Raw genomic sequence first — 25,997 nt, 5'->3', positions numbered from 1 at the left:
TTATGGTCATACGACAAGAGCAAGTTTTATTTATATCAAAGTCACAGGAATAAAAAGCACAGATACAAAAGCAAAACTCAGTGAAGTACTATAATGCTGTATTTTCCTGTAACCAGCAGTTAACAGTCAAATAGTCATTTGTGGTGGAGAATTTTGTCAGAAAATAATGTGTACTACAGATGTTCTCAAAGTCACACATTTCTGTTGCCCATGAAGTAAAAGAGAAACGTTCTCAGAGAGCAACTTCAGCCTTGAAGGGTTCCCTCCATTGGCTACCAACGGGTTTCTGATTTGCATGGCACATACCATATTTATTTTCTCCCTAAAAATCCAGCTAAGATCTGTCCATTTCTATTCTTTTACTAGGCATGCTTTTCTCTCTCCCTGTATAAATATTCATATTTTCAAGCAAGCTGCTGAATTTAATTCAGCCCAGAAAGGCAAATTCCTCCTCACAGATGACACAGAACTTTACTGTTTCAGCAGATGAGTAAGAAAACTCACACTTTTGTTCCACTCTATTCTGATCCTCTAACAGAAGAATCAGAGCGCAGATATACTGATACTTCTAGCTTTACAAACACCACCACTAAGAAACCTCCCAAGCCTTTTTGGAAAACCAAAAACTCATTATTACAGACTCACCTTTATATCTAATGATTAACTATGAATGTATGTTATTAAAAGCAGATTACAACACGTACAATAAGAATATTGCACAGCTACTTTGCTGTTTGTACAAACATTTGTACAAACATAATGCTTCCATATACACCAACAAAATGTATAGTACTTGAAAGTGCCTACAGGCCCCTTAAGAAACATAACAGTTCCACTGAGAGTAAAGATTGATACTTCAAAAGGAAAGCATTATTGCTTCTTTTACTGTCAGAAAGTCTCAAAAGGCTGAATTTCTGTACCAATACAATGAAAAATTCAAACACATTTGCAGCAGATTTCAACAGACGAGGACAGCAGGCATATCCTCTTATCCTTATTTCTAGTACTGAGACACTGTGACCGGGAACGACAGCATCCAGCTGAGGGAACAAAAAACCAGTTGTGTAAATAATCCATCATTTTAGAATGAGGTCTGCTGATACAACATGGACTCTGGTAATCTATTTCTTATTTAACAAAAGTTGCAACTAACACAAGTTCATTAGCTATTCATAAGTTTATAAACTACTTGCGAACTGAGTAATTCCAGATAACATCAGATTACAACAACTGTTCTGTATTAGAGTTGTACAGAAAAAGCCTTAGGGAAGGAAAGCAGTAATGAACATTAGGATCAGGCTCATCATTGTTTCAGAAACAGTATGCTGTGTGAGTAACCCAATTGGAACACTCTTCCTTTGAACGTTTTGCTGAGCTGTGTGATGTAAAAATAGATTTGTATGCCTCAGATTTCTCCTCGCTGTCTGCGATGGATCTCTTCGTGGTAGTAGAAGCCGCCTTATTGACTTTTCCTGGGGCAGATGAACTTCCATTATCTCCTAGAGAAAAAGGAATAGAGTCAAACATACATTTTTCCAATTGTGAGCAGTTATTAAGGCTGTTTTTTTTTTTAGTTATGTGTACAGACATGGAGTACATACATTTTTTCATAGCTATCACAAAAATATCCTATAATTGAACTCAATAGCAAGCATGTCCTTAGCTTACAAAATTTATGCTCAAAATGCATTTACAAACCTTGAAGAGAGTAATTCCTTCCTACTTGTGCAAACCCTTGCACTGTAATTCAGTACTGACAACATTTATTCCTCCAGATGAAAAATGGCTCTGAACTCTACTCTTAAGAAACATTAAAGTATTCCATCACCCTGAAGTACTGTTTGAAAATTAGCTATCAAATGACAGAAGCCAAACTTGTGACATACTATCCCCAGGGAATCTACTCTCTTTATTCTGTGCAAAGTCATTCATGACCAACAACTTCACCTATGTTTTTTTTTTTTTTTTTTTTTTTTTTTATATCTGGGATAGGAAAGTGTCCATCCCTCCACTTCTCACACCATTTCTCTCAGTGTTATATCTAGTGTTACAAAAAAAGAACTCTTTCTTAATGACTACTCAGCCTTCCCTGAAGTAGGAGGACAGTGTTTTAAAAAGCATGTGTCAAATCTCTCATGCAAAGAAATGAACACAGAAAGGTCTGCAGAAACTCTACATATTTAGTATAATTTAGGCACAACTGCATGTAAATAATTAGCATGGAGCCTGTCTGAAAATGCACTTATCCAATTTCTGCATGTAGTCATAGGAATTTTATGTGCAATCTTAAGCATCATATATCAGACCCTTTTTGTATTTGGAGAATGCTGCTTTTAATGCCACTAATAGTTGTCTGGAAAGAATTACTAAACACTGGATTTGAAAGACTGAATACATATGCTGGAAGTCCAGAAACCTTAGGGTGCCATGTTCACAAATTAATTCCTATGCTACTGGCATTCCTCACCCCATGTTTTTTCTTCATTTTCCCTCTCTCCTCTTATTCCCCTACTGGTCAATGTAACTGCTGTCAGAAACAAACCAATGACCTGACATTTCAAAAGGCATATTTTTCTCCTTTATGTTATTGGAAGAGAAAAATATATCATGTTATTAGAATTACTAAGTTCCTCAACAACTTAAAGCAATTATAATAATCACAAATGTAACACGTCTAAAAGCTTAGCCCTTATAAAAACAGAAAGTGGCAGGTTAGACGTTTCTAATGGAAATTCTCTCAGCTTATCACATAGAATAATTAAACAATGAAGTGTAGATAAATTTAGATTCTTCAAACAAATGATTCTGACTTTTCCTGTGGCTGTAATATACACAGTTTAATACTTCACCTTAAAACCTCAGACAGCCTTTAAACACACACCCATTCTTATATTTCTGCATTAACACATCAGTATGAATTGGAGACATTAAATAGCATAATATATATTACCTGAAGAGAGTCACCAAAGGACAGGCAATTTTATTCATACCTTCATAACTACTGTAGATACACCAGTACATCCTGAAGTTATATTTCAATGCTCCCAGCGAAGCATAGCAAATTAATAGCTAAAACGGGGGACTAAAAGTCATCAGCTTAGGACTTTTTTAATAAACTTCACTGAAATAAACCACCATAGAAGACTTTTTGAGTGCTTGAACTTCAGGATAACTACTAATTCTCCTCACACTATCTCTTCCAAAAAAAACCCAAAAAAAAACGATACACCAAACCCTGGACTATATAACTGTGTGAATAAGAATCTCTCATCATATTTGTTTAAGTTGGTTCCCACCAACTTAAAGCACGGCAACACTGGAATGACATAAACAAGCAAATCTGCCTTGTTTTCATGGCAAAAAATGCAGAAATGCAGTATAGTTAACAGCGTTTATTATTTTCGTTAGTTATCACAGCAATTGCCAGTTTTGTAGATTTTGCAGATAGTACAGCAAAACTCCATTTTAAGAAAAAGTTGACTACAGTTTCTGTTGAACAAGGAACTTTGTTAAACTTCAAGAGGAAGCTTCCTACTCCAGCTTGAAAAGACAGCCTTTAGGATATATGTTCAAAACACTAGGTTCTTTGAAAAAAGAACAACATCATGGCTCATTTGAAGACCGGAGTTGACCTTTTATTACCAAGAAAAACAATAAATTAAGATAGGCTATGAAGAAATTTGTATTCTCAGTTCTCCCTGTTCTGCCTTTCAAAGTAGTATGGGGCAGCTAACGAATACACTAGGACTAGTGATGTGGTTAAAATAACGGATTTTTTTTTTTTTTAATGAGAGGGACCAAATTAAATTATTTTAAAAATTGTTTATCTTCTCTAATTTTTAACTGATAGTGTGTAATCAGTTTCAGAATGAAGTTATAAATCAGTAAAGAAAAAGCCCAAAGAAAATTCCTTCCGTTCGCTCACACCTGGGCTCACATGTACAAGAGACTACACTTAAACACACACATTTGGAAAAGCTCTAGCTTAAGAAATTCTTCATGCAAACTGAGTGCAATAACCTACTGGTCAGAAAAGAAGTGACCAGGTAGCTTCTGAAAACTCTGGTACAAAAATACAAAGAAGGATCTCTCCTGCAATATTTTTCAAAGCAGAACTATTCACTTTTTTCACATTTAGTTCAAAGCATTATCACCAACCTGAACTTTTGGTGAAGATGATCTGCCTCTTTTCCCCAGAACTGGAACTGATACAATCTTTTCTATTCTTGACTTTTGAAGGACCTGGAGCTTCTATGAATTAAAAAAAAATAAATGAAATCATCAACCTATTTCACAACTCCTAAGAGTAAACATAATTAGTAGCTGTGACATTACCTTCGGTGGTATCTTGCTGAGAAGCTGTTTCTGCTGACTTACATTTCTTTGATTTCTGAAACAACACAAGTAGAAATCTAATGATTTACTGAAGAATATGCAATTCCTAATTTGCATTTGATAGACACACAACAAGAACAGTGGAACTGTTCCCAACATAATTTTTCAATATTTTCATATTTTCAAAAAATTCAAACCATATTTTCAATACTATTTCTATAGGGGAAAAATAATAATATTGGAAATCTTAAAGGAACCTTGAAGAAAGACACAGAGGCCAAAATTCAACCATCTAGATCTGATATTTTGTTTTGTATACTTTGCAGGGGAAGGAGGTATAATCATTAAGGTAATTAAAAACTGAACTCACATGGCAGGATAATAAACTAAAGGACTTTAAACAGGACACAGCTAACCATAATCAGTACAGACATTTTTCAATATAAAATTCAGAGTAATCCCACATCTTATATCTACTTCTTTTTATTTAGTTAATAAAAAAAATCCCTTCTGGGTAACTTTCAGTAAGTGGGCTCTTTGATGCAAATCGCTTGGGAAGCAAAGGTGTGAAGAGCTAATCCATTTTTTTAAAAAACATCTGTGGACCAGATTTTCCAAGTTAATTCATAATTGTCAAGATTAAAAAAAACACCACAAGAAAAAAAAAAAAAAAAAACAGCAGCAACAGCAAGAATTTCATTACTGGCTTTGATTATATAAAATGTCAAACTGAAAAAAAAAGATATATTAAAACAGCTGTTGGCAGCGTTATCAAAAAAGCTGACTCCATATACACTCAGAATGGGGTACATATTTCAAAGAAGTTATACAACCCCCAAAAAATAAATTCCTTTCAATATGTTGTAAGAATTAGGAGAACCCATGCTGTCAAGAATACAATTAATGCTTGGGGAAAAAAAAAATACTGTATCACATGCTGCTGCGAAGCTTAGCCAGAAGGTGGTGGCAGAGCGTAACTATTCCAAAAGCAGACTTGGCTCTCCTGCCCTCCTCCACTGTACACAAAAATATTCTTTTCAAGGTGCTTCAAATTTTGTTATTATGAATGGATTTAAAATAAAAAGTTACCTCCCAGTATATGGTATCTGAATTATGAGATGTTTGTCAATATATGCTATACACGAGTATATATTATACATATTTCAGCATGGGCACATATGACACACTTAAATTTGAATTATTATTGTTTTTTTAGTACTAGTGCTAGCTGCATCTTCCTTATGCTTTATCTTATGGGTATAAAGAAAAGTACTTTATGTTTTTTGTTCCAACTACAGTTGGTACACTCAGACTGCTCCCCTAGATAGCAGGAACTGAGTAACAGCAGTGCCTACAGGCTCCAAGCCAGTAACTGTTCACTGACACCAGAGCCAGAGCTCACAGATCTCAGGTTATAACCAGTGGAGCCAATGACAGCAGAGAAGAGTGATTCTAGCTGCAAAAATTCATCTGGCAACAGGGCAAGGAAGTGTTGTAAAACTCATCAGTAACTGAGGACAAAACACAAGAGGCCTGCTGAGAGATCTGCAAATACTGCACCAGCCTGTGATGCACGTCTCTTCTAAAACAGAAATACTGGCACACGCAAATGCCTACACAGTGCTCAAGACCAAAGCATAATTTTTTTTCTGCTGCCAAGAGCAACTGTGCTGGCACCGTAAGAGAGAACTGCTCAGTACACCTTGGTGGTACTTCTCTTGTGTAGAAGTTAAGGATAGCATCAGCCTCCAGTCTATTTGAACCAAAGCTACGACAGGTGCTTCACTTACAAAAAGAGACACCTTCCTAATGAAAATTGAGTGCAAATGACTGCTTTTGGGATCGATTGCTCATCTGTTGGGATCTGTAATACTTTATCCTCAACTGTCTTTAAAGTCCTTTTAAAAACCATGCTTTTAGCCCATGCCTGGGCTAACCCAGGCCCATGCCCTGTGGTGCTGTACTGGCACATATGAGTGACTCCAATGAAAAGGAATTACAGAATCACAGAATCACAGAATCACAGAATCTCTAGGTTGGAAGAGACCTCAAGATCATCGAGTCCAACCTCTGACCTAACACTAACAGTCCCCACTAAACCATATCCCTAAGTTCTACATCTAAACGTCTTTTGAAGACTTCCAGGGATGGTGACTCAACCACCTCCCTGGGCAGCCTGTTCCAATGTCTAATAACCCTTTCAGTAAAGAAATTCTTCCTAACATCTAACCTAAAACTCCCCTGGCGCAACTTTAGCCCATTCCCCCTCGTCCTGTCACCAGGCACATGGGAGAACAGGCCAACCCCCATCTCGCTAGAGCCTCCTTTAATATACTTATACAGAGTGATAAGGTCACCCCTGAGCCTCCTCTTCTCCAGGCTGAACAAGCCCAGCTCCTTCAGCCGCTCCTCATAGGACTTGCTCTCCAGGCCCCTCACCAGCTTCGTCGCCCTTCTCTGGACCCGCTCAAGCACCTCGATGTCCTTCTTGTAGCGAGGGGCCCAGAACTGAACACAGTACTCGAGGTGCGGCCTCACCAGAGCCGAGTACAGGGGGACGATCACCTCCCTAGCCCTGCTGGTCACAGTGTTTCTGATACAAGCCAGGATGCCGTTGGCCTTCTTGGCCACCTGAGCACACTGCTGGCTCATATTCAGCCGACTGTCCACCATCACTCCCAGGTCCTTCTCTGCCTGGCAGCTCTCCAGCCATTCCTCTCCCAGCCTGTAGCTCTTCTTGGGGTTATTGCGCCCCAGGTGCAGGACCCGGCACTTGGCCTTGTTAAACTTCATACAGTTAAGCATTACATACTTGCTGGTAACTAAACTAGCATTCAGTTCAGCAGAATCTAGGAAAACTTTTGTATGCCATCTAATCTTAGATGCAGACAAAATCAAGCGCAGAAATAAGGGTCAAGTGATTAACATCTCTGTAAAGTCTTGGCTGCTGGAAGCATCAGGCAATGATGATTCACACTCTCAAGATTCCCCTAAACACGTATCACTTAATTCCATGATTTTCTGAGCACCACGCAGTGTCTGCTATTTAAAAGAGTTTCAGTAGACACAATTTCAAATTGCTATTAACAGAATATGCACACAGAATCTCACGAGTTTTACATCTTCCAGTGGGTATAAAGACCAGGAGACCAAGCTATGTGGTCTGATCAAAATTTGCATTATAGAGAATAACTTACTTTAAGCAATATATAAAAATATTACCTTTTCTAATTTACTTTTGAGCTTTCTATCCTCCATTCTTTTCTTCAACACTTCCACATCTTCTTTATTACCATTAAGGATAATCACATCTTCCTCTTGAAAGGGAACACCACACTTTAAAAAAAGAAGACAAAAATCACAGTTTCTTCAGGATCTTTATGCTGGTGAGCCTTTGTTAGAATTAACAGTTCTGTGTTTACCATTTCCAAAGTGTTCCCTAACTCTTCCCTTTACCACTGTATCTTTTCTGATAGTTCTTCTCTTCTAACACAGTCTAAAACAGCTTTTCACTTAAAACATCAAAGGGAAAATCTCCGTTGTTTTTACTACTGAGCAAAATACTACTGACTGACAGCATCCCTCTTCATCAAAAGGAAGATAAATATTCATCTTCACTGTGAATCATGAACTGGTGATAACCACATTTAAAAGCAGCTCCTGTGTCAATTTATACAGGAAATTCTAAAATAATTTTGGAAGTATTACAATATTTTGTTCTTCAAAGCTGTAGGTTTTTTTTTTTTTTTTTAAGTTATGAATGCATTTGATTAAGATCAAAGTATTATGACACACTGCTCTAAGATGTCTTTCAACTTACTAATAGTCATACAAGCAATAACGCCTGAGCAGCAATTCCTTTGTACTGACCAGGAACAGCACCAGGGAACGTTTCTCCCCAGCAGCTACAACAGAAAAACTTTATTTTAAATGATTATGGAGATAAAAAGGGGGTCATGAAAGTGACATTATTCATTAACCTTGCCTGGCCATCTCACCATCCTTTACCTGATTTATTGAACACTACCAAGTTTTACATTTTCAAAGTGTACTTATTAATTTACCTGTATGTGATCTGCTTCATGTAATTTCACATTTATTTTCTGATTGAGTATACAGATGTTTCACTGCACAATTTTTAATCATCTAGTAAATCCAGGACATCGAATATGATGTTTTTCTGTTTTAGGATCTCATTTTTTTATTTTTATAAGTTCTTTTGGTAAATCCAGAAGCTTTCTCCTTGTCTGCAAGATTAGTTTATAATTCTGTCTCTGCTGCTACTCTTATGTTTTCTGAACAAAGGATTAGAAAGGTTATTCATGCATTTGTAGCAGGGATTGTAGTACTGTACACACCTCCTTTCATTTGTTTAACTACAGTATACTCAAGTGATGAACAATAAAAAAAAAATAATCTGAGTACAAGTGTTCAGAATGACAACAAAGGAGAATATTCATGTAAGTCAGGCGCAATAGTAAGTCTCACACAGGAAATGAGTGAGTAGCTCACATTTTTCCATTGTTACTCAATAAGCTACTGCTAGAAATACCAGCTCAGTATGATCTCAGACACTGGTGAGAGAGAAGTCTAGATAATCAAGACAGACCATTAATCTTTCTACTAAAGTGAAAATGACTGGAGCTGTACTGAGTCTAAAGAAGCCCTACACATACATTACCAGTCGGATGTTTTCTGAATACAGCCTGAAAGACAGCACCCACCTACAGGCTACTGGTTTGAAAAGTAATTTCTGCAATATTTTAAAGCATAACCTGTTAATACAAAAATATGAGGCTATTTCCTGCAAGTAAAAGTTTACATAAAAAGGCTCCAATCTGAATAAATGTTGCATTTAAAAAAAAAAAAAGCAAAGAAATCCAGGGTTCTCATCTGGAAAACACAGGTGGAACTGTTCTAAAATGAAAAATATTTACAATAAATGGGGAAAAGACTGTGTCCTGTTTTCATACACTGAAACAGATAACTTCTTGCCATGACAACAACCAGATTGTATTACAGAGACCAAACTGTTCCAAACACACTTTAAGTACAGCAAGTTACATACGTAGAACCAACTCCACCTTCCCAGGTTTCACTTACTCCAGTAGATACTATTTGTTGTTTGGATGTGCATCACATTTTTTTTAATTGTCATCATTGGTCGATGTAAAGCTTTATTTATTTTTTTTTGGCTATCTTTTCATACAAAAAATAAAAGGACTTTATCCCAACAATCTGAAATGCTGAGATAAAAAACAAAGAAATTTCAGTTTTGCAAACTCAGGAAGGTTGTTCCTTCCACCTAAGGTGTTCTGTGGCAGATATTTGTCTTACGATATCACAAGGTCCCCTTTGCTGTACCTTGTTTATACTGGGATTTTAAATACATATGAAGGTGCCTAGTGTAGTTCCTTAATGTCTTTGCAGCACCTTGAACAGGAGACGTTCACAAATGATACTGAATTTGTGCACTATTCTGGAGTGGACAAAAGCAGTAGAACAGCAGCTTGTAGATGTGAATGTGAGATTCAAAGGTTAATTGAAGGTTGGGATAAGGCTGGGATGTTAGCTGAAGGACATGCTGGATAAACTGCATAGTCTTTGTCTAAATGTCCTTTCAGGATCCAATTATAAAAAACATATTCATAACTGCTTATACTAAAATGGTTTAACATGCTTGCAACAAGGATTTAGTTAAAGGGTCTGCAAGTAATAATAATTTCTTTAAAATCTTTTATTCACTTATTTATGTACTCTACATACTCCACATGTTCACACACCAGCTTAACAAAAAAAATGCACCCCAAAGACTTAAAATCATTAGAACAATAAAGGTATTAAGAGTTGTCAGAAGATGAATAAAAAAAAAAAGCTGTATTTAAAAAAAAACACACCAGTAACAGTCAGATTACTTTTTAGAATAATGAAGACCTTTTAATTTGCAAGTGTTTTCTTTGGTTTCATTTTCAGCAGTAACAGAATCTTAATTCAAGATCATTTCTTGCAACACGTTTCAGCTACAGAAGACGTTTGTACCTTGCTTCTTGCTGTAAGCTACTTTCATTTTTTTTTGTGCGTGTGCAGAGCATCTAACATGTAGTTCCATCCCTGACTACTCCAGTCATCTTTGCTTGTTACACAATTGCATTATGTTTCCACAGCTAGATATTTACATCAATGTTACAGTTCAATATCCTATGGAGACCTGAAACCCCCTTCCCAAACTATAAACACCAAGTTCAATCCTGCAGCCCTCCTAAATACAACCCCTAGGAGGAAGGCAAAAGGACATGAACAGTTTTCCAAAAGAAATTCTCACCCACATAGGGGCTACATCACCACATCCTGATCGCCCCTCTTGAGGTAGGATTGAGACCTATTTAGAAACCAGCCTGAGCAGACATCCTACTCAGCCATGGACCAAATCAGTATTCATTTACCAGCCATGTAAGCTGACGCATTAACAGTTAGAGAAGACAATAATCTTTAACTAAAAACACGGAGTGGGAGAGGGCGTTTTCCAGCAGCTCGTTTCCTAGGAGGCCAGTAGGGCACGAGCAGCCGAACACCACCCCTGGCACTTGTCCAAGGGGCCGAGGAGAGTGGCAATGGGGCAAAGAGACGGGGAAAAGGTAACTCGGGAAGAGTGGAAGAAGCCTCCTTCATACTAAGTCAGTGATCATGAACTTCACTCAGAAATTGTTGCATCTGCTACAAAAACAGTGTCTACGCTGAAGCCTCTGTTCACAGAGCTGCCCTTAAAGGCGATGTACCTGCTGTACCTGCAGCTGTGCCTTAGTTTACTTCCAGGTTTTCTCCCTATTTATTTCTGAGTAATACACTATTTTAACCTGCAAGTATCCAAAATATGCCAGCCTTCTTATTTCTAGAGCCCCAAAGCTTTGTAATTCCAGTAAACTTATTTTTTTTCCACTTGTTAACACTCCACCCCCCAAAAAAATCTCAGTAAAAGCAGTAATGCAGTGACCACTCAGGAGGAACACATCTCATCTAGTAGCTTTAAGCTTCAGACCCTAGAAGTGACCAGGTACAATTCTTTCATATATCTGTGTGCTGCAAATTGGAAAGTTTCAGCAGGCAAACAGTTAAGAACCAGTGGGAGGAGGAGGAGGAGGAGAGAAAGGCGAGTTTCCCCTGCAGTTCTCATCACCCAGCACTGAGGTTAGAGCCTGTGGTAAAGCGATGCAATTCACAACCACCAGCGATGTACTCCACAGATCTGAAAGCCGGCTTTCAGTCCTTTAAAGGCTGTGTCTGAACAGTGGCAACAGAAATTTAGAAAAGCTCAAGTTTTCTCTCATGATAGAGAAGCAGAGGACGTTTCTTCCGAGGCTAACCAGCATTACTGCAGAATAAATATGCTAAGCATTGCGGGAAGCCAGATGAAGCCTTAAATGAAAACATGCACGTTAATGTTTAACCCCTTTTCACTTATGTTGAGACTTCCACATGAGCAACAGAATGAAGAATGCTGTCTGAATTTTGCTGAAGGACAATGGGACTATTTATTTTTATTATGTTGTCTTCTCCTGGCTAATTCTGGGCAAGGTAAGACCAAATAATTTAGATTTTAGGACTTTGGGTTTTTGCTTTTTCTTTATTAAAGCACAGAATATTGTAATTTTTATAAAGTGCCATATCTGCATTTCAGAAAGACCACTTCACTTTAACAAAATACTCAAATCTGCAGTAAGGCTTTCTTTAAATTTTGTTAGAGATGTACAAGAAGGTCATTGCTGCACGTATTGTTTGTATCAATAAACTCAGAATTTAACAAGTATTTATAAATAATGGTCCAACCAAATAGTATCTTACAACCATATAACTTAACAGTTTAAATAGCTATCACAGTGTTTGTTTTAGATTGTTACAAGATCAAACAATCTGAAAAAAATATAACAAAATAGGAAAAAATTAAGGATCAGAAGGTACACCTCCATAAATCTGTTTATATTTATCAGCAAACACTGATGCAATATGTTTAAGTGAGAACGATTTTAGATTTATAAGACAGTTAACTGGGATATATGAATAAGTTTTTCTTTTATGTGACACAGAGGCAGCCTCAGCACACTCACCTGGCCTTAATGAAAAAAAGGTAGAATCCATTGAAAGTGCTGATTTTAACATTAAACTTTTAGAGGACTGAATTAGTATTCACTTGCTTATGAAATGTCTACACTAAGGCCTGCATGAATAATCTTTCACCTTTCAGACAAAAAAAGGCATAAAAAGATTTGGAAATACAGGAGCTAATGCCTTTTGCCCATTTAATTAGTACAAGACAAAGTATTCCTAAACCATTTGTTTCATTGGATTATTGCCATACAAACTAAATTTTATCTAACCATTAATATTAACCAGTACAAAGAGTACGGACAGAATAGGAAAATTTGAGATGCAATGATGCAGTCCAAAATCTTATGGCAGGAAGGAACAACGAACTATAAAACAATTCATTACTAACTATGAAATACACTGCAAGTTGTAATGGGGTTTTTATAAACTGAGATGATATTTTACAGGCCTATTTTCAGGTACAAGCATAATTTCATTTTTCTCTAGAGTTGACATTTAATTGAGATGGATTAAGATGACGATTTTCCGTTAGGTAATACCCATAAAAGCAGCCACAAAGATGCGTGAAAATCCCTACAGTGTGCTATTTTTTTTGAAGAATGCCAAGCACTGCTAAAGATTAAGACAACTTCATACTCCAGATTTAGAAAACCTATCCATGTAAGGTCGGATTTCAGAGAGATGTTTTGATAACAATAAATACCTATAGGGGCACTCTAGCATGATAAAACTAACGTAAGGCAAGACAGTTTGGGTTGTGCCTGGACAGTGGATCTTAACAGAAAGATCCCTTGCTCTTCAAGGGCAGGAGTGAATATGGTAGCAGAGTCCTTGACAGCAGGTAACAGAACAGAGGTTAGATGAATCTTGTCAGTCACAAATTTCCAACACAATGGGACCAAGAGCTACAGTTTCAGCTCTAGACCTGCTATAAAACACTAGCAGAAAGCCAATGCTGGCATTCTGTGAACATATCCTGAGGCTGAGTGACGTCAAATTCTGCTCTCTTAGGCAAGGCTTCATCATTTGGTCAACCCCCAGAAACATTTTTACTGTTAGGAAAGGTATTGTTTCCTCTTACGTGACACCGGATTGTTTGTGTACATTTATGCTGCTATAGTAATTCAATAGGAAGAATTCAGAGTAAATACTTAACAAGCTGAAACATCCCTGGTAGATATTATTTGATGGGTAATAAAAATGTAAGTGTACAAAACAAACGGGTTATAGCTTGGTTTCCTTGGGAACTAACCTTTGCAACCCATCCACAAAATCGTGTTCAATTAAAACAACCAAACAAGCAACCAAACACCATGAAGCATGTACTGGTCATATACAGACAGATGCTCTCTTTTCTAAGCAAATATGAAGTCCCAAAGATTTCTTTAACTGCTCTATGTCTCCAGTGTAACTTTTATGTGCAGAGTGGTCTTCCCACGTGCTGGATCACAGAGATCTCATCACATTCCCTAATTCAGAGCAACCTCAATGCCTCCCCCCAATCATTTTCTAAGAATAAAACATTTTTTCTGGCTCCAGGTCCATAAAAAACAGTGTTTCCTAACAAACACTCCCTCTCCCTAGCTTCTGCTATTGGGCACATAATGGCTCTTACGCAAATCTATTCTTGGCTCTGGTAGTCAGCTGGTAGCAGGCTACAGCACTGGCATATTTCATTTTTACTGGAAAAATTCTTGCTTCTACCTTTTAATGACATTCTTGTTCTCCTCCCTTCTGCACAATACTAAAAGATTGATGTGGACTTGATTTGCTTAAGTTTTTCATGCAAACGGCCGAAAGACAATCAAGCTTGTTTACACAGTAAATGTATCCCTCAGGAGCTAATGAAAAAAAATCTTCTGGGACCTGACTTCCTAATGTTTTTCTTTGGCCTATGCATTCAATGCAGGCTGAGTAGCACTGTTGACAGAACACTGAAACAAAATGGATGAATCCTCCACCTAACACACAAAGTCACTTCCTGAAATGCTAAGTGCAAAAGAGGCATTCTTTCAGCATGAAATTCAGTGCATACCAGTAAGGATAACAAGATAAATACATTCCTTCCCAACAGCCTAATAGATGTCAAAGTTTTAGTGTTTTACGGGATCTGTACTCTTGCTTAAAATCCTGTATTTTTTAATGCTTTTAAAATTCTGTTTCTTTCCAACTTCGACTCCAATGACCTCTATTTTTGAGCTTCTAAGACTGTCATATACTGGTTTTTCATTTTAATAAGTCCACTGATTTTCTAACTAATACCTAGATCCTTCTAACCACAACAGTGGTCACAAAGAAACTACAAAACTATGCTTGTTCTTACATAATAGCAAATATGCTGTGATGCTGATAGCTGCAAAACATGGAATACTTAGAGGTGAAAATAACAGAACGCATTAAAAACAAATTCACTGAATAAGGTACAGGAGCATATGAATTTTCTTTAAAAGACATAAAATATTTCTTAACTATCAAGCTTAATGACAGCTGATGGACTCTTCCTCCCCTCCCTGGAACTTTCTCTAGGTAGTTCTGTACCAAATGTTTCAAGGACACAACTTCACATAATAGCTGTGGGATTTGGGACTGCTGCACTATCATGCTTCGGACATTTCAGTAAGAGAGGTGTAAGTAATAAAAAGAAATGGCAGCGGAAAAACTCCTATGCCAACAGCAATGTAAATTACAGTTATCTATTAATGCTAATGGAGGCAGGAGCATACTTTATCTCAGGATACGCACACATGCTAAAAATAAGGGATGACTGTTGTTCGCATGTGCTGTTTTCCAAAGCACTAATGCTAAGATGTGTGTGTGGGGGGGAAGGTCCAAAATGAGTTAGAAAGAAACGTTTGCTGACTTTATAAGGATAAGGAATGACGCATTTTGTAGAATGCATTTTCATCTTCCCCTTTTGTTTATTTAATAAATTTTTTGCTGACTTAATTCACTGAATTAAATTCTGTTCCTCCAACAGAAGCTAAGGTTTCCGAGGCCTTAAGGAAATCTCGTCAATGGCTGAGATTACACGCTGTCCCATACAGAGCTTGCCCACTGTTCCTGTGGGGGGGGGCTGGACCTCGACCAACCTACTGCACTGCTCACCTGCTGGAGCACACGTTGCTTCAAAGTAGGATCAACTTCTCGCTTATGAGCTAGACCCTCACACGATCTGAAGACAGTCTCCGGATAATAAAAGATGAACCCACTTGATGCAACAAAATCAGGATTTTTAGTGTGCATTGCAGTCTGTACGTTCATCTACACCTTCATCTACCTAAAGGATACACTTCTCGAAGATCCAAACGAACAGAAATTTAGTGAAAATACAGCAGAGTGTGGTTTTTACCCGGATGAACTTTGTTCAGCTCTTTTTATGGGGAAAACTGCTGCTTTTAAAATTGGAAACGTTTGCCAGAATACCTACCGACCTGAAACGTTCAGCTGCATTCAGACTCCATGCAACTGCTCCACGGTCTTGAAGACTCTACACTTTATAACAAGACCACTGTCAGCTGAAGAAAGAAGCTTCTCACTGGCATACATTATCACAATTCACAAGGAGTTGGAAATGTTTGTAAAGCTACTAAGAGCTATTTATATGCCTCAGAATATTTACTGCATACATGTCGATGAAAAATCATCAGAGGATTATAAAGCTGCTGTACAAAATATTGTTAATTGCTTTGAAAATATTTTTATTTCCTCAAAAAGAGAAAATGTTGTTTATGCCGGATTTTCAAGATTACAAGCTGATATTAATTGCATGAGAGATCTAGTTCAATCCAAAATTCAGTGGAATTACGTTATTAATCTGTGTGGCCAAGATTATCCCATTAAAACAAACAAAGACATTATCAAATACATCAAAAGTAAATGGAACGGTAAAAATATGACTCCTGGGGTAGTCCAACCACTTCATATGAAACACAGAACGCAGTTTAGTTACAGAGAATACGTGCGTTCTGGAATGTCATACGTGTATCCAACCAAGAACATAAAATCTAAACCTCCGTATAATTTGACTATATATTTTGGTAGTGCCTATTACATTCTCACTAAAGAATTTGTGGAGTTTACACTGACTGATGCACGTGCAAAAGACTTGCTTGAATGGTCAAGAGACACATACAGTCCGGACGAACACTACTGGGTCACACTGAATCGTTTAAATGGTAAGATTTATGCAATTTTTACTGTGGATAACTCCTGCACCAATATTGCAGGGTCTATGAAACAGAGAGCTAGTGAGCTCCATTTTGGGGTTTAACGCCACCTTGCTTGAATTGTGTTGCATAAATATGGTGATTTCTTCAGTCCTGGTGCTGTTCCTTCAAACCCCATCTCCTGATGGTGAAATGAAGCTTGATTCCAGAAAATATTACTTATGGTGTAGACCATTAGCACTACAAGGCTACAAAAGTGTTGATTAAAAGAGTAATTTTTTAAACTACATAAAAGCTTATGCTCTCACAAAAAAAAAAAAAAAAGAAACTGAGAACAATAAAATTTCTTATGATTTAAGTAACTGCATATAAATACTTGACAAGGCTACACTTAAAAAGTCTTCAGCAGTGAAAATTATCCCTCTTAGTAGAAATGAGTAGAAAGGAATCTTATCAGAATGTTGTGTTTTTAAAGATGCTCCAGGTGCTACACCAAACGCAGACTGGGAAGGAAACATACGAGCCATTAAATGGAAAGATCAAGAAGGCACCGCACACAAGGGCTGCAAAGGTAATGTGAAACGTGAACTAGAATATGATTCACTGACTAGCATTCATTGCAAATTACATATTACGTGTTAAGCTAGCTATTAAATGTGCCTCACTAGCCATGTATATTTTATTTTGGACGTGTGGAATAAAAGAGCAATCCATCCTCCTCCACTGTATCTAATTTAAATATGTTCTGACAGATTCTTGCAAAGATTGTCACAGTAACCACATACTGACAACCATTCTTTCAACCTCCAGTTACAATACTTCAATAATTGAAGGGGGGCAATGGCAGGATTGCATCTATTTTATATTTCGGTGGCTAAGTTTTGCAAGCTTTTGTTTATTTGATTGCCTTCTTCTATTACATTTACCAATGCATTAACTTGGCTTATCAGTTTTCAGTGAGAAGTGTGAAGGGATTTACTCGACAAGCACGACTGTCAGATACTCACATCAGCTCGGAGATAAATCTCCTCATGTGGCGGCCACACACACACACAAAAGTTTAAAATACAAAACCATAAAACTCAGCTTAGTAAAACATTGCATGATTAAATAGGCACCCAAAAAGAAATAGGATATGACAAAAACTTCAGTATGCCCCACTATAAGATACAGTGTGTCACTGAAGCAGTTGGAGATACAAAATCAAGTTTCAAATCTAGTATTAAAAAATAAAAATCTACTGTTAAAAAACATCTAGTATTAAAACTTAGAGCAACAATGCTCTGTGAGAACTCAAAAGGTAATTTTTATTAATAACAGCACAGAGTCAAAATATTTTCAAGTGATTCAGGTCAGCTTTCTGCTGCTTTCAGATGCTTCTGTTTGTCTTTGCAGGTCATTACATCAGAGACATTTGCGTCTATGGACTGGGGGATTTACAGTGGATTATTGAATCACCTCACTTGTTTGCGAACAAATTTGAGCCTGCAACATATCCCCTTGTTATGGACTGCCTAGAGAGACGCCACAGACTTAAAGTACTGCACCAGGCAGAAGTCCCAATTGAAGATCACTGGCGTTTTCAGGAAGATAGCTACTTCAACATGAAGCTGAACGTTTGAGTTAACCAACAGCTAAAAAAATACTCAAAATATTGACAGAACCCATCAAGATTTTTAGCCACAGACTTCACTCGCTTGGTGTCTTGTGCTTACCCTCATGCTTTAATGCTGTACTACTGTTTCACCAGTGAAATAAGCAGTTTTATATATTACAGTAAAAGAAAGAGCAACAACTGCTAAGGGATCAGTTTAAAGAAAATGACATATCTAAATCTGCAACTTACAGAACACAAGGGTGACATTCATAATCCTTCAAGTGACTTATTCAACTGGAAAATACATGTTCCCCATGTGTCTTTAGCTGAAAAAAATTGTATGAAAGTAATAAAATGGAAGTATGCCTGAACAAAGGTGAAATATGAAGAACACAAGTTGTGTCTGCTGTATGTTTTATGAACTACATCACTTTGATTAACAAAGTTGACATAAACTGCAGAGCTTGTAGAGAAGCAGGTGCCAGCCAGCTTCAGACACAGTCCATTTCACTGTTTTTTCATGGCCATCTGCATCTCTAATTTCATTGTGTAGCATGGCAACACCACTCTTGCACTATTCATGCTTTGCTCCTAATGACCAGGGTGTCTGTAGCAGTAACATTAGCAGGGGTCCTGAAATGCATGTTTACCTCTAAGTCCCTGGTTCTGATTCTCTGCAGGAGCTCATAGGAAATTTGAGGCCAGGGAACAATGGAAAAAAAAGGAGTGAAGAGCTTTCAGTCCCAGGGTAGGGAAACAAAACTTCCCTGAATCTTGCAACAGTCTGCGACAAGTGGCGTTAACATCTAGCACCATCTAGGACAAAGATCTTATTTTCCAGATCCTTTGCAGACCAAGCGTAGTTCTCACTAGCCTACAGCAAGGAAGTAGATTTTTGAACTCAGCACCAGGAAAACTAACTTAAAGACTGCACATTCTTCCGAAAATTCAAATGAATCAAGAAATGACCCAACAATAGAACACAAAATTTTCTTATTACAAACATTCTCCTAGGTTCTTGGAACTGTAGTGCTCCTTTTCCCACACAAGTTTCTTGGAAACAATTTCTTTCAAGTGAACTTTAACCTAGAGGAGGACCATCTGGTCTATATTTATTTACAGAAACTTAAAAAGCTCAACCCTGTACTCAGTCTCATGTAGAACCCATGGCCTATCTTGTGGCTAATTGTTGATGATTTTTTTTTTTTTTTTTTTTTTTTTATGAATGGGAAGGAAAAAGCCATGCACCATGTTCACGCCGGGCATTTTGAGTCCTTCTGAAAGCCATTACTGAAGCTAATGGGTCCTGGGCACGTAATAACCATAACAATATTCAGACTGAATTTCTCTCCAAACCACACCCAATCCACTGTAAGGCACTCCCAGTGTTTATCTACTCTGTGTTGCTTTTTAAAACATGGATGCAACGTTCCTCATTATTGTCTTTAGAGACAATCCAGCACCTAGGTTTTTTACCTTTCATCACCATCATACAGAACAACTGTGTTTCACCTCTGAGTTGACTGAAAAGGTGAAATTCAATAGCAAGGCACTTAGTTAAACTGGCTTGGTTTGCAGCAACTGACCGGGAAAACTAAGAAAAAAATATAGATCTCTAAATCCCTCTTAGAAATATAATTTATGTCCTATTTAGCCATGTTAATCTAGGAAAAGCATTGAGGAGTGACCCTCCTTTCTTAAAGAAATTAATATTTTAAACACAAAATTCTACACCTATAAAAACCCTAGGCAAAATCTTAAACAAGCCACCCCATTCTCAATTACTGAGAAATATTATTTTACCCATTACTGAGTGATCACAACTTCATTAAATTGTTGAAATTTTTTAAATTCTAACAACAATTAAAAGAGTAAGTTATAAAATTGTGAAAGCTGAAAGCATTCAACATGCATAGAGAAGCATTCATTAAAGTCCTGTATGTGCTACTGTGAAACAAGTAGATAGATCACTACTCTTGGATCTCAGCAACCAATGTTTACTAACTTTTGGAAACTGTTGATCTAAGAGCATAAATTGTCAATGTCACCGTGTTCTAGGAAACACTACAGTGCATAACATACTGCACACACCTTAACTCTGTGTCTGAAAGATGTATGCAGAATTTCTGCTTTAAAAAGCCTATGGCACATGATCAATAGCCCTGTATCTAAGTTAAACATTTGATTAAGTGTTCTATATGGCATAAGCTTTAATAGTTAAGGCATTATTTCAAGTGTGCATTGAAATCTGTTAAACCTGGAATCACCTCCAAAAGAAACTGTAAAGACATGCAAGAGATTACACTTCAAAAAGCTGGTTAAGAAACAGGTTTGTAGGATGATCATCAGCCAGAAATTAATTATACAAAGTACAGGAAATATTATAATAAGGCATTTGTGCTTCTCCTCTGCTTCCTGCCCCCTTCATACAGGGGGAGCTTCATGAAACTCTGAAGCTGGTCATCCCTTTGGTTATGCCAGACCCGTGGAATTTTCAACACTGAGTGATATGAAAGCTCCTTCTCACTGCTGCTCTTTATCCTAATCATTCAATTACATTTAGCCTCAACAAAACGTACACACTGGTACTGGTCTTGCTCAAGAAACCATCAAATACAAACATAGTGATTGGAAACTATATGGCTTGGTCTTTTAATTTTAGTGCTCTGACAAAGAATTAAAACCAACAGTAGGTGGATAGTTCCAATTTAGAAGTGTATATTTTAAATTTATATTTTTTACATCACATAAAATCCTTCCTGAAGAACTGCAGGCAGGAAGGAGGCAGCAGAAAACTGCTATTATTCAGGACTTCCTCCTACAGAATACTCATCACCAGCAAACTCCAGTATCTTAAACAAAGCTGTTTCCCTTCCTGCCTACTGGGAGTCATATCCTGCACATTTGAGCCTACAACTTCCTACTGACAGTTTAAGTTTTCTCAACTTGTTCTACAAAACCTCAAAAATACGGCCCAGACAAAATATGTCTCTGTAAAAAGGTACTACAAGTTATTTGCATTCACAAGTTACTATTTTTTTTTTAACCTTTTTCAGCCTAAATAGTTAAAATCTTCAAAATTTGTCCCAAATCCTTCAGCACAGCATTTTGTGATAAGCATCTTTATAGCATGTAAATATGTTAATTATCTAATTCAGTTTATCTAGTTTAAAGCAAATGAGTATGAAGGTGAGGACTGCAGAATTACCATTCAGGATGTCAGATACCTGTATTCTTTGGCGAATGTTTTTACTGCATCATTAATGCATCTGTTTGGTAGAGTCCTCTGGGGAACTGTTGTTTACAAATTAGCAGACCATCAAGATTGCTCTCTAGGCTCATAGGTGAGACTAACACACAAGAATAGTTTGTTTTGAAAGAGCTTTCTTGAATTTCACAGTAGTGGAGAAAAGAGCTGCTAAACATCTAGACTGACACTTCCCCAGTTCGCATCCATATTAGAAATCTCATCCCCTGGGATGAAATGAAAACAGCATACGTACAACACACAACACTTCATTTTTTTTTTTTCTTTTTCATTACTTTCATCTCATTTTACTATATTGCAATATAAAAACAAAGTGTGCTGGGTCAATGCAGCTAATTAGGGCTGTGGATACTAAAACTGTTAGCCACCAGAAAGCATGGCAATCAGTTCCTCATGATCCTTTTAATAAATGTTACAGTCCCTCTTCCTGATTCCGAGCACAGAATGAGAGCATTACCATCGTGTATCTAAAAATCTACCGAATCACTCTTAATCAAAGGGAAGACTAAAACATCCTCATGGCTGGTTACCATTGCCTTGGTGAATAAAAATCCAGTAACGAAAGGAAGACAGACTAAGCTATAATATATTCACTTCATTATTTCCAGAAGCATCCTTCTGTATATAGTGAAGTCACATACACGTAAAAACACTTGCACGCAAATAATGAAATTATGATAAATACTTCCTAATTATTAATAAAATTACATAAAACATGTGGGACTAATTTAGTTTTTATAAGATTACTAGGCTGGCCAAACCATAGAAAAAACATCCGGTTTCTGCATCTACTAATCCCATTACATCCATCTATCAACAACAAACTTAAAAACAGAGAAAAAACACATTAAAAATAAAGCAGCATGTGGCAACAGGAAAGCAGAGCCATTATCTAAAGGGCTCTAGCAGCATTCTATAGAACAAAATTAACACTGAATGCAGCAAAATGAGGCTAAAGCTAATTAATTCTATTACACATCACATACAACACCGTACTGAGAAAGTATTTGGTTCACAGATCTTGTTTATTGTAAGTACACGGTACAGCTTATCAAATATCAGGGTATTTGGTGAAAAATAACTGTGGCAAGTGTCACCACAAATCAAACGCAAATAAAAGTAGTGATATGAAAACGAGAGCATTTGCAACATGTATCATTGCCTTCATCTCCAACGAGACCTTCATAAGGAGATCACACCACTATTGTGAAAATGAAACGCGGCCAGTATTTTCAACAACAATCCATGAAATTGCTGAAAATCTGATTTTTTTTTTTTTGCCTCCAAAAAAAGACAATGGCCCTTCAAAATACAGGGATCAAAACGTAATTTGGAAATGTAATCATTTTAAGCAAATATAGCAGACACTGATAAATACAAAGCAGACAAAGAAATCACCTTCTTTTAAACAAACTATAACCAACCATTTGAAAAATGACGTTTTGAAAGTAATTATTGCAACACCAAACTGTCTTTGAGAGCAAAAACATTCATTTTGACAACTACGTAGAGACTTAATTTAAAAAAAAAAAAAAAAGTATTTCAGGCCACCATAAAACAGAACTTATACACATTTCAATGTGCATATTCTGATTAAAAAGCCGCCTTACAATAGCGGATGTGAACATAATTGTTCATATATATCTACATCTATCTCTGTGGGTTACGTGTAAACCCATTGCTACTGAAGTTGAAGGAAAAACTCACCTTGTGACAAACTTCTGTTTTAATCTCTTTGAGAGCACGTTCCGAGAACACACAGCCACACTTCCTCAAGAAGCAAAACCTTTAAAAAAAAAGGCGTAAGATCACTTTTAAAAAACCCTGTGCGTCTGAAGCATGTACCTGCAGTGCCAAAGTAACACAAAACAAATACTGCAAACAGCTGGTAGGACACAGCTAACTTTCTCTTTATACGTGTTTGCAGCTAAACAAGGTATCTGCACATTTTGGATGTGCGAATTAATATGTACCTAATGTAAGTAGTGATGGAAAAATACTGGCTAATCGTTCACTGAACGAAGAAATACTTTGAAACTATCAAGCTGTGAACCAAACCTCTCTCATCTATCAGGTTTAATATGTACAGAAAAAGAAATTTGTAATTTGCCCAAACCAGGATGCAAAGGAAAATCCTTCTTCAGCAACATAAAAAATAGATGCTAGCACAGGATTTTAATAGACATACACCTCCCCTTCATTCTTATCCTAGCACAGGGCAAAGTAGAATTCCTTGTTGCAATTTATCCCACTGCAAAAGGAGATCTCAGTTGACCTTCTTCTACTTGCCCACGTCAATCTCCTATGGTTTAGCCCCAGACAACTTTAAGTCACTTTTTCGCTGCAAACATCGCTCTCTACTCCTTTATTATAGACATAATTTGATTTAGGAAACAGGTAACATTTCATCTTTACTCTTAAACATGGGATGAATGAAGGACATGTGGTCCCCACAAAGGCTCAAGCGCGTACATGAGTTGCAACACTACTGATTTAAAACTTTTAACCCGCTACAAATTTAACATAGTACTCACTTTTATAATCTACAAGCAGTAACTAAAATACTGACCTATGCCTTCCATTCATTTCCAGTCCCACCACAGGGCATATAAAGCGTGCAGACTGGATGTCATCATATGTGTCACCTTTCTTGCTTTCTTTATCGCCACTCCAAGCCGGATTATCTGCAAGGTTTAGTTCTGTTACGTTCTGAAAGATAAATAAAATAAAATAAAATACAAACATAAGCCTCAGGCTTTTTACAACTGAATTTTGAGCCACGGTAACACATCCAGAGATGTTTTTCATGGAGGATTGCTATTTTTAATGATTTTAACATACAGTGAGAAGACAAGCCAACTGAATTTTTGCAGCACATTTTAAATTTTGTGGCACGCTTTGGCATTAAACACAACCTTTTTACCTTAATGCTCTTGATATGTGATGCAGCTTCCACAGGTGTTTTATCAGCTGACTTGTCCAATAAAAACTCAATGACAGCATCTTTGTTATACAACCTATAACATAAAATTTTCAACAATCACATTTGATGCTCATAATATTATTTTATTTACAAATTAGTACCTTTCAATATAGAAATCTGCATAGAAAGTCGTACCTGCCTAGCTCACAGGCTACAATCGGTCGACAAAGCTTTTCTTGACTCAGAGTGCAGTAGTACCACCTTGCCACCAATTCAGCAGTTTTGTCAACCTGAATGAAAACATACCCATGATTTTAAAGTAGCTTTTCTATAAGCAAATTGTTTAAATATCAATTCAAACAACACTTGAAATATTTATCAAATCCCCATGCACCTTACCAAAGGCGCATGCACCTTTACATTTAAAATTATCCCATAAAATAACAAAAAACTTGTGGTGAAAGTTCATAATTAGTTTTTAGCTACTGAGCTCATTTCTGCACCTCGGCAGTTACTTTTTAAGTCTGTTTTCTTCCGTTTTGTCACCTGCGCTTAACCGCTGCCCTCAGCACTGTCATTATCTCTCCACATCTTACCCACAGCCCTTTTCTCCCTAATCCTGGATCTCACCCCTCCCACTTCACCAGCTCGAGCTAACTACCGGGGCCATTCCTATAACGAGGGGAAAACCAACAACCGTATCAGAGGACGTCAGCTTAAAAAAAACCCTCAAGAATCTCACTTTAAAACGCGGGTTTTGTGGCACATTCGGCCATAAAAGGCAGGCTGATATTCAAAGCGACTTTGACCGGCACACAGAGCAGTATGACCACACTGGAGACGGAAGGGAAGCGTTTTTATTTACTTATTTCCCATTTACTTGTTTATTTTTCCGCCCTTTCCCGTGCCCCTCCCCCCGCCTCCGCCCCCCCCGCACGCCCTGCACCCTGCGGCTCCCCGAGGCAGAGCCCGAGCCGCTCCGAACGCCCCCCGGGGCCCTCCTCGAGCCCTCCCCGCCCCGCCCAGACCTTCTGGGCCTTGGGGGGCCCCTTGACCAGCTCGTGCCGCTTGGGGATGGTGCCGCCATCGCACCCCATCGCCCCGCCGCGCTTCCGGGTTCTTCTCCGTTCTCCCCACACGTGACGCGTTTCCGGCGGCAGGAAACACTTCCGGCGTGCGCGGAGAGGGGCGCGGCAGCCACCGGCCGCTTGGGGGCGGGGTTTCTGGAGAGGGGGCGTGGCTACCCGGAGGGGGCGGGGCCACCCGGGAGAGCCCATCTGGAGGCCGTCGGAAGCTACCACAGCGCCCAGCGGGGGGGCGCCCCGACCGCGGTTGCCTTCACTCCCCCCCCTTAGCGACGCAGCAACTTTATTTTTCTATTTATTTATTCTTTTATTTAATTAATTAGTGAGCAAATTCAGGCAGAACGCCCGCTCCGGAGGATTTACGGCCACAGGAGGCGTTTCCCAACCCGTAACACTCCCCCCCCCGGTGCTGAGACGACGCTTCCCGCGCTGAGGGGGGCAGAGCCCCGCAAAATGGCGGCGCTGCGGGGCGGGGGCGGTGCCGTGAGGGGCTTCCTGTGCCCCGCGGCCTCGAGTGGGC

General features: G+C 38.0%; 2 protein-coding genes across 3 annotated transcripts; one reads left to right on the top strand and one right to left on the bottom strand.

The window, feature by feature from the left end:
- RTF2 (replication termination factor 2) lies at positions 1–25,578 on the bottom strand. 2 transcript variants are annotated; one of them, XM_027442785.3, is made up of 9 exons: positions 25,421–25,578; positions 24,588–24,682; positions 24,393–24,486; positions 24,039–24,178; positions 23,177–23,255; positions 7,558–7,671; positions 4,336–4,390; positions 4,159–4,251; positions 1–1,499 (listed from the first exon to the last, which is right to left on the bottom strand). In XM_027442785.3, exons 1-9 carry the CDS (start codon positions 25,487–25,489, stop codon positions 1,312–1,314), a joined length of 927 nt encoding a protein of 308 aa, XP_027298586.1. In that variant the 5' UTR covers positions 25,490–25,578; the 3' UTR covers positions 1–1,311. The 2 variants fall into 2 exon arrangements, with proteins under 2 accessions (XP_027298586.1, XP_071882630.1); XM_072026529.1 differs by lacking the exon at positions 24,588–24,682 and having other exon boundaries at positions 25,421–25,561.
- LOC101794469 (beta-1,3-galactosyl-O-glycosyl-glycoprotein beta-1,6-N-acetylglucosaminyltransferase 7) lies at positions 11,496–18,597 on the top strand. Its single transcript, XM_005010410.6, has 4 exons — positions 11,496–11,907; positions 15,416–16,613; positions 17,080–17,175; positions 18,000–18,597. Exons 2-4 carry the CDS (start codon positions 15,638–15,640, stop codon positions 18,224–18,226), a joined length of 1,299 nt encoding a protein of 432 aa, XP_005010467.2. The 5' UTR covers positions 11,496–11,907; positions 15,416–15,637; the 3' UTR covers positions 18,227–18,597.
- Positions 25,579–25,997: the final 419 nt, after the last annotated feature.

Source organism: Anas platyrhynchos, chromosome 21 (genome assembly GCF_047663525.1).
Source record: "Anas platyrhynchos isolate ZD024472 breed Pekin duck chromosome 21, IASCAAS_PekinDuck_T2T, whole genome shotgun sequence".
NCBI lineage: Eukaryota > Metazoa > Chordata > Aves > Anseriformes > Anatidae > Anas > Anas platyrhynchos.
The sequence above is the reverse complement of the archived record's forward strand: the minus strand, read 5'-3'. Positions and strand labels throughout refer to the sequence as shown.

What these genes read in the sequence shown, in the direction of transcription:
- RTF2 (XM_027442785.3), bottom strand. Translation starts at nt 25,489, where the DNA reads ATGGGGTGCGATGGCGGCACCATCCCCAAGCGGCACGAGCTGGTCAAG. An exon ending in GGCCCCCCAAGGCCCAGAAG is followed by an intron (nt 24,683 to 25,420) that starts GTCTGGGCGGGG and finishes GTTTTCATTCAG; the next exon opens with GTTGACAAAACTGCTGAATT. An exon ending in GTAGCCTGTGAGCTAGGCAG is followed by an intron (nt 24,487 to 24,587) that starts GTACGACTTTCT and finishes TTTATGTTATAG; the next exon opens with GTTGTATAACAAAGATGCTG.
- LOC101794469 (XM_005010410.6), top strand. Translation starts at nt 15,638, where the DNA reads ATGAACCCACTTGATGCAACAAAATCAGGATTTTTAGTGTGCATTGCA. An exon ending in CACACTGAATCGTTTAAATG is followed by an intron (nt 16,614 to 17,079) that starts GTAAGATTTATG and finishes GTGTTTTTAAAG; the next exon opens with ATGCTCCAGGTGCTACACCA. An exon ending in CGCACACAAGGGCTGCAAAG is followed by an intron (nt 17,176 to 17,999) that starts GTAATGTGAAAC and finishes TTGTCTTTGCAG; the next exon opens with GTCATTACATCAGAGACATT.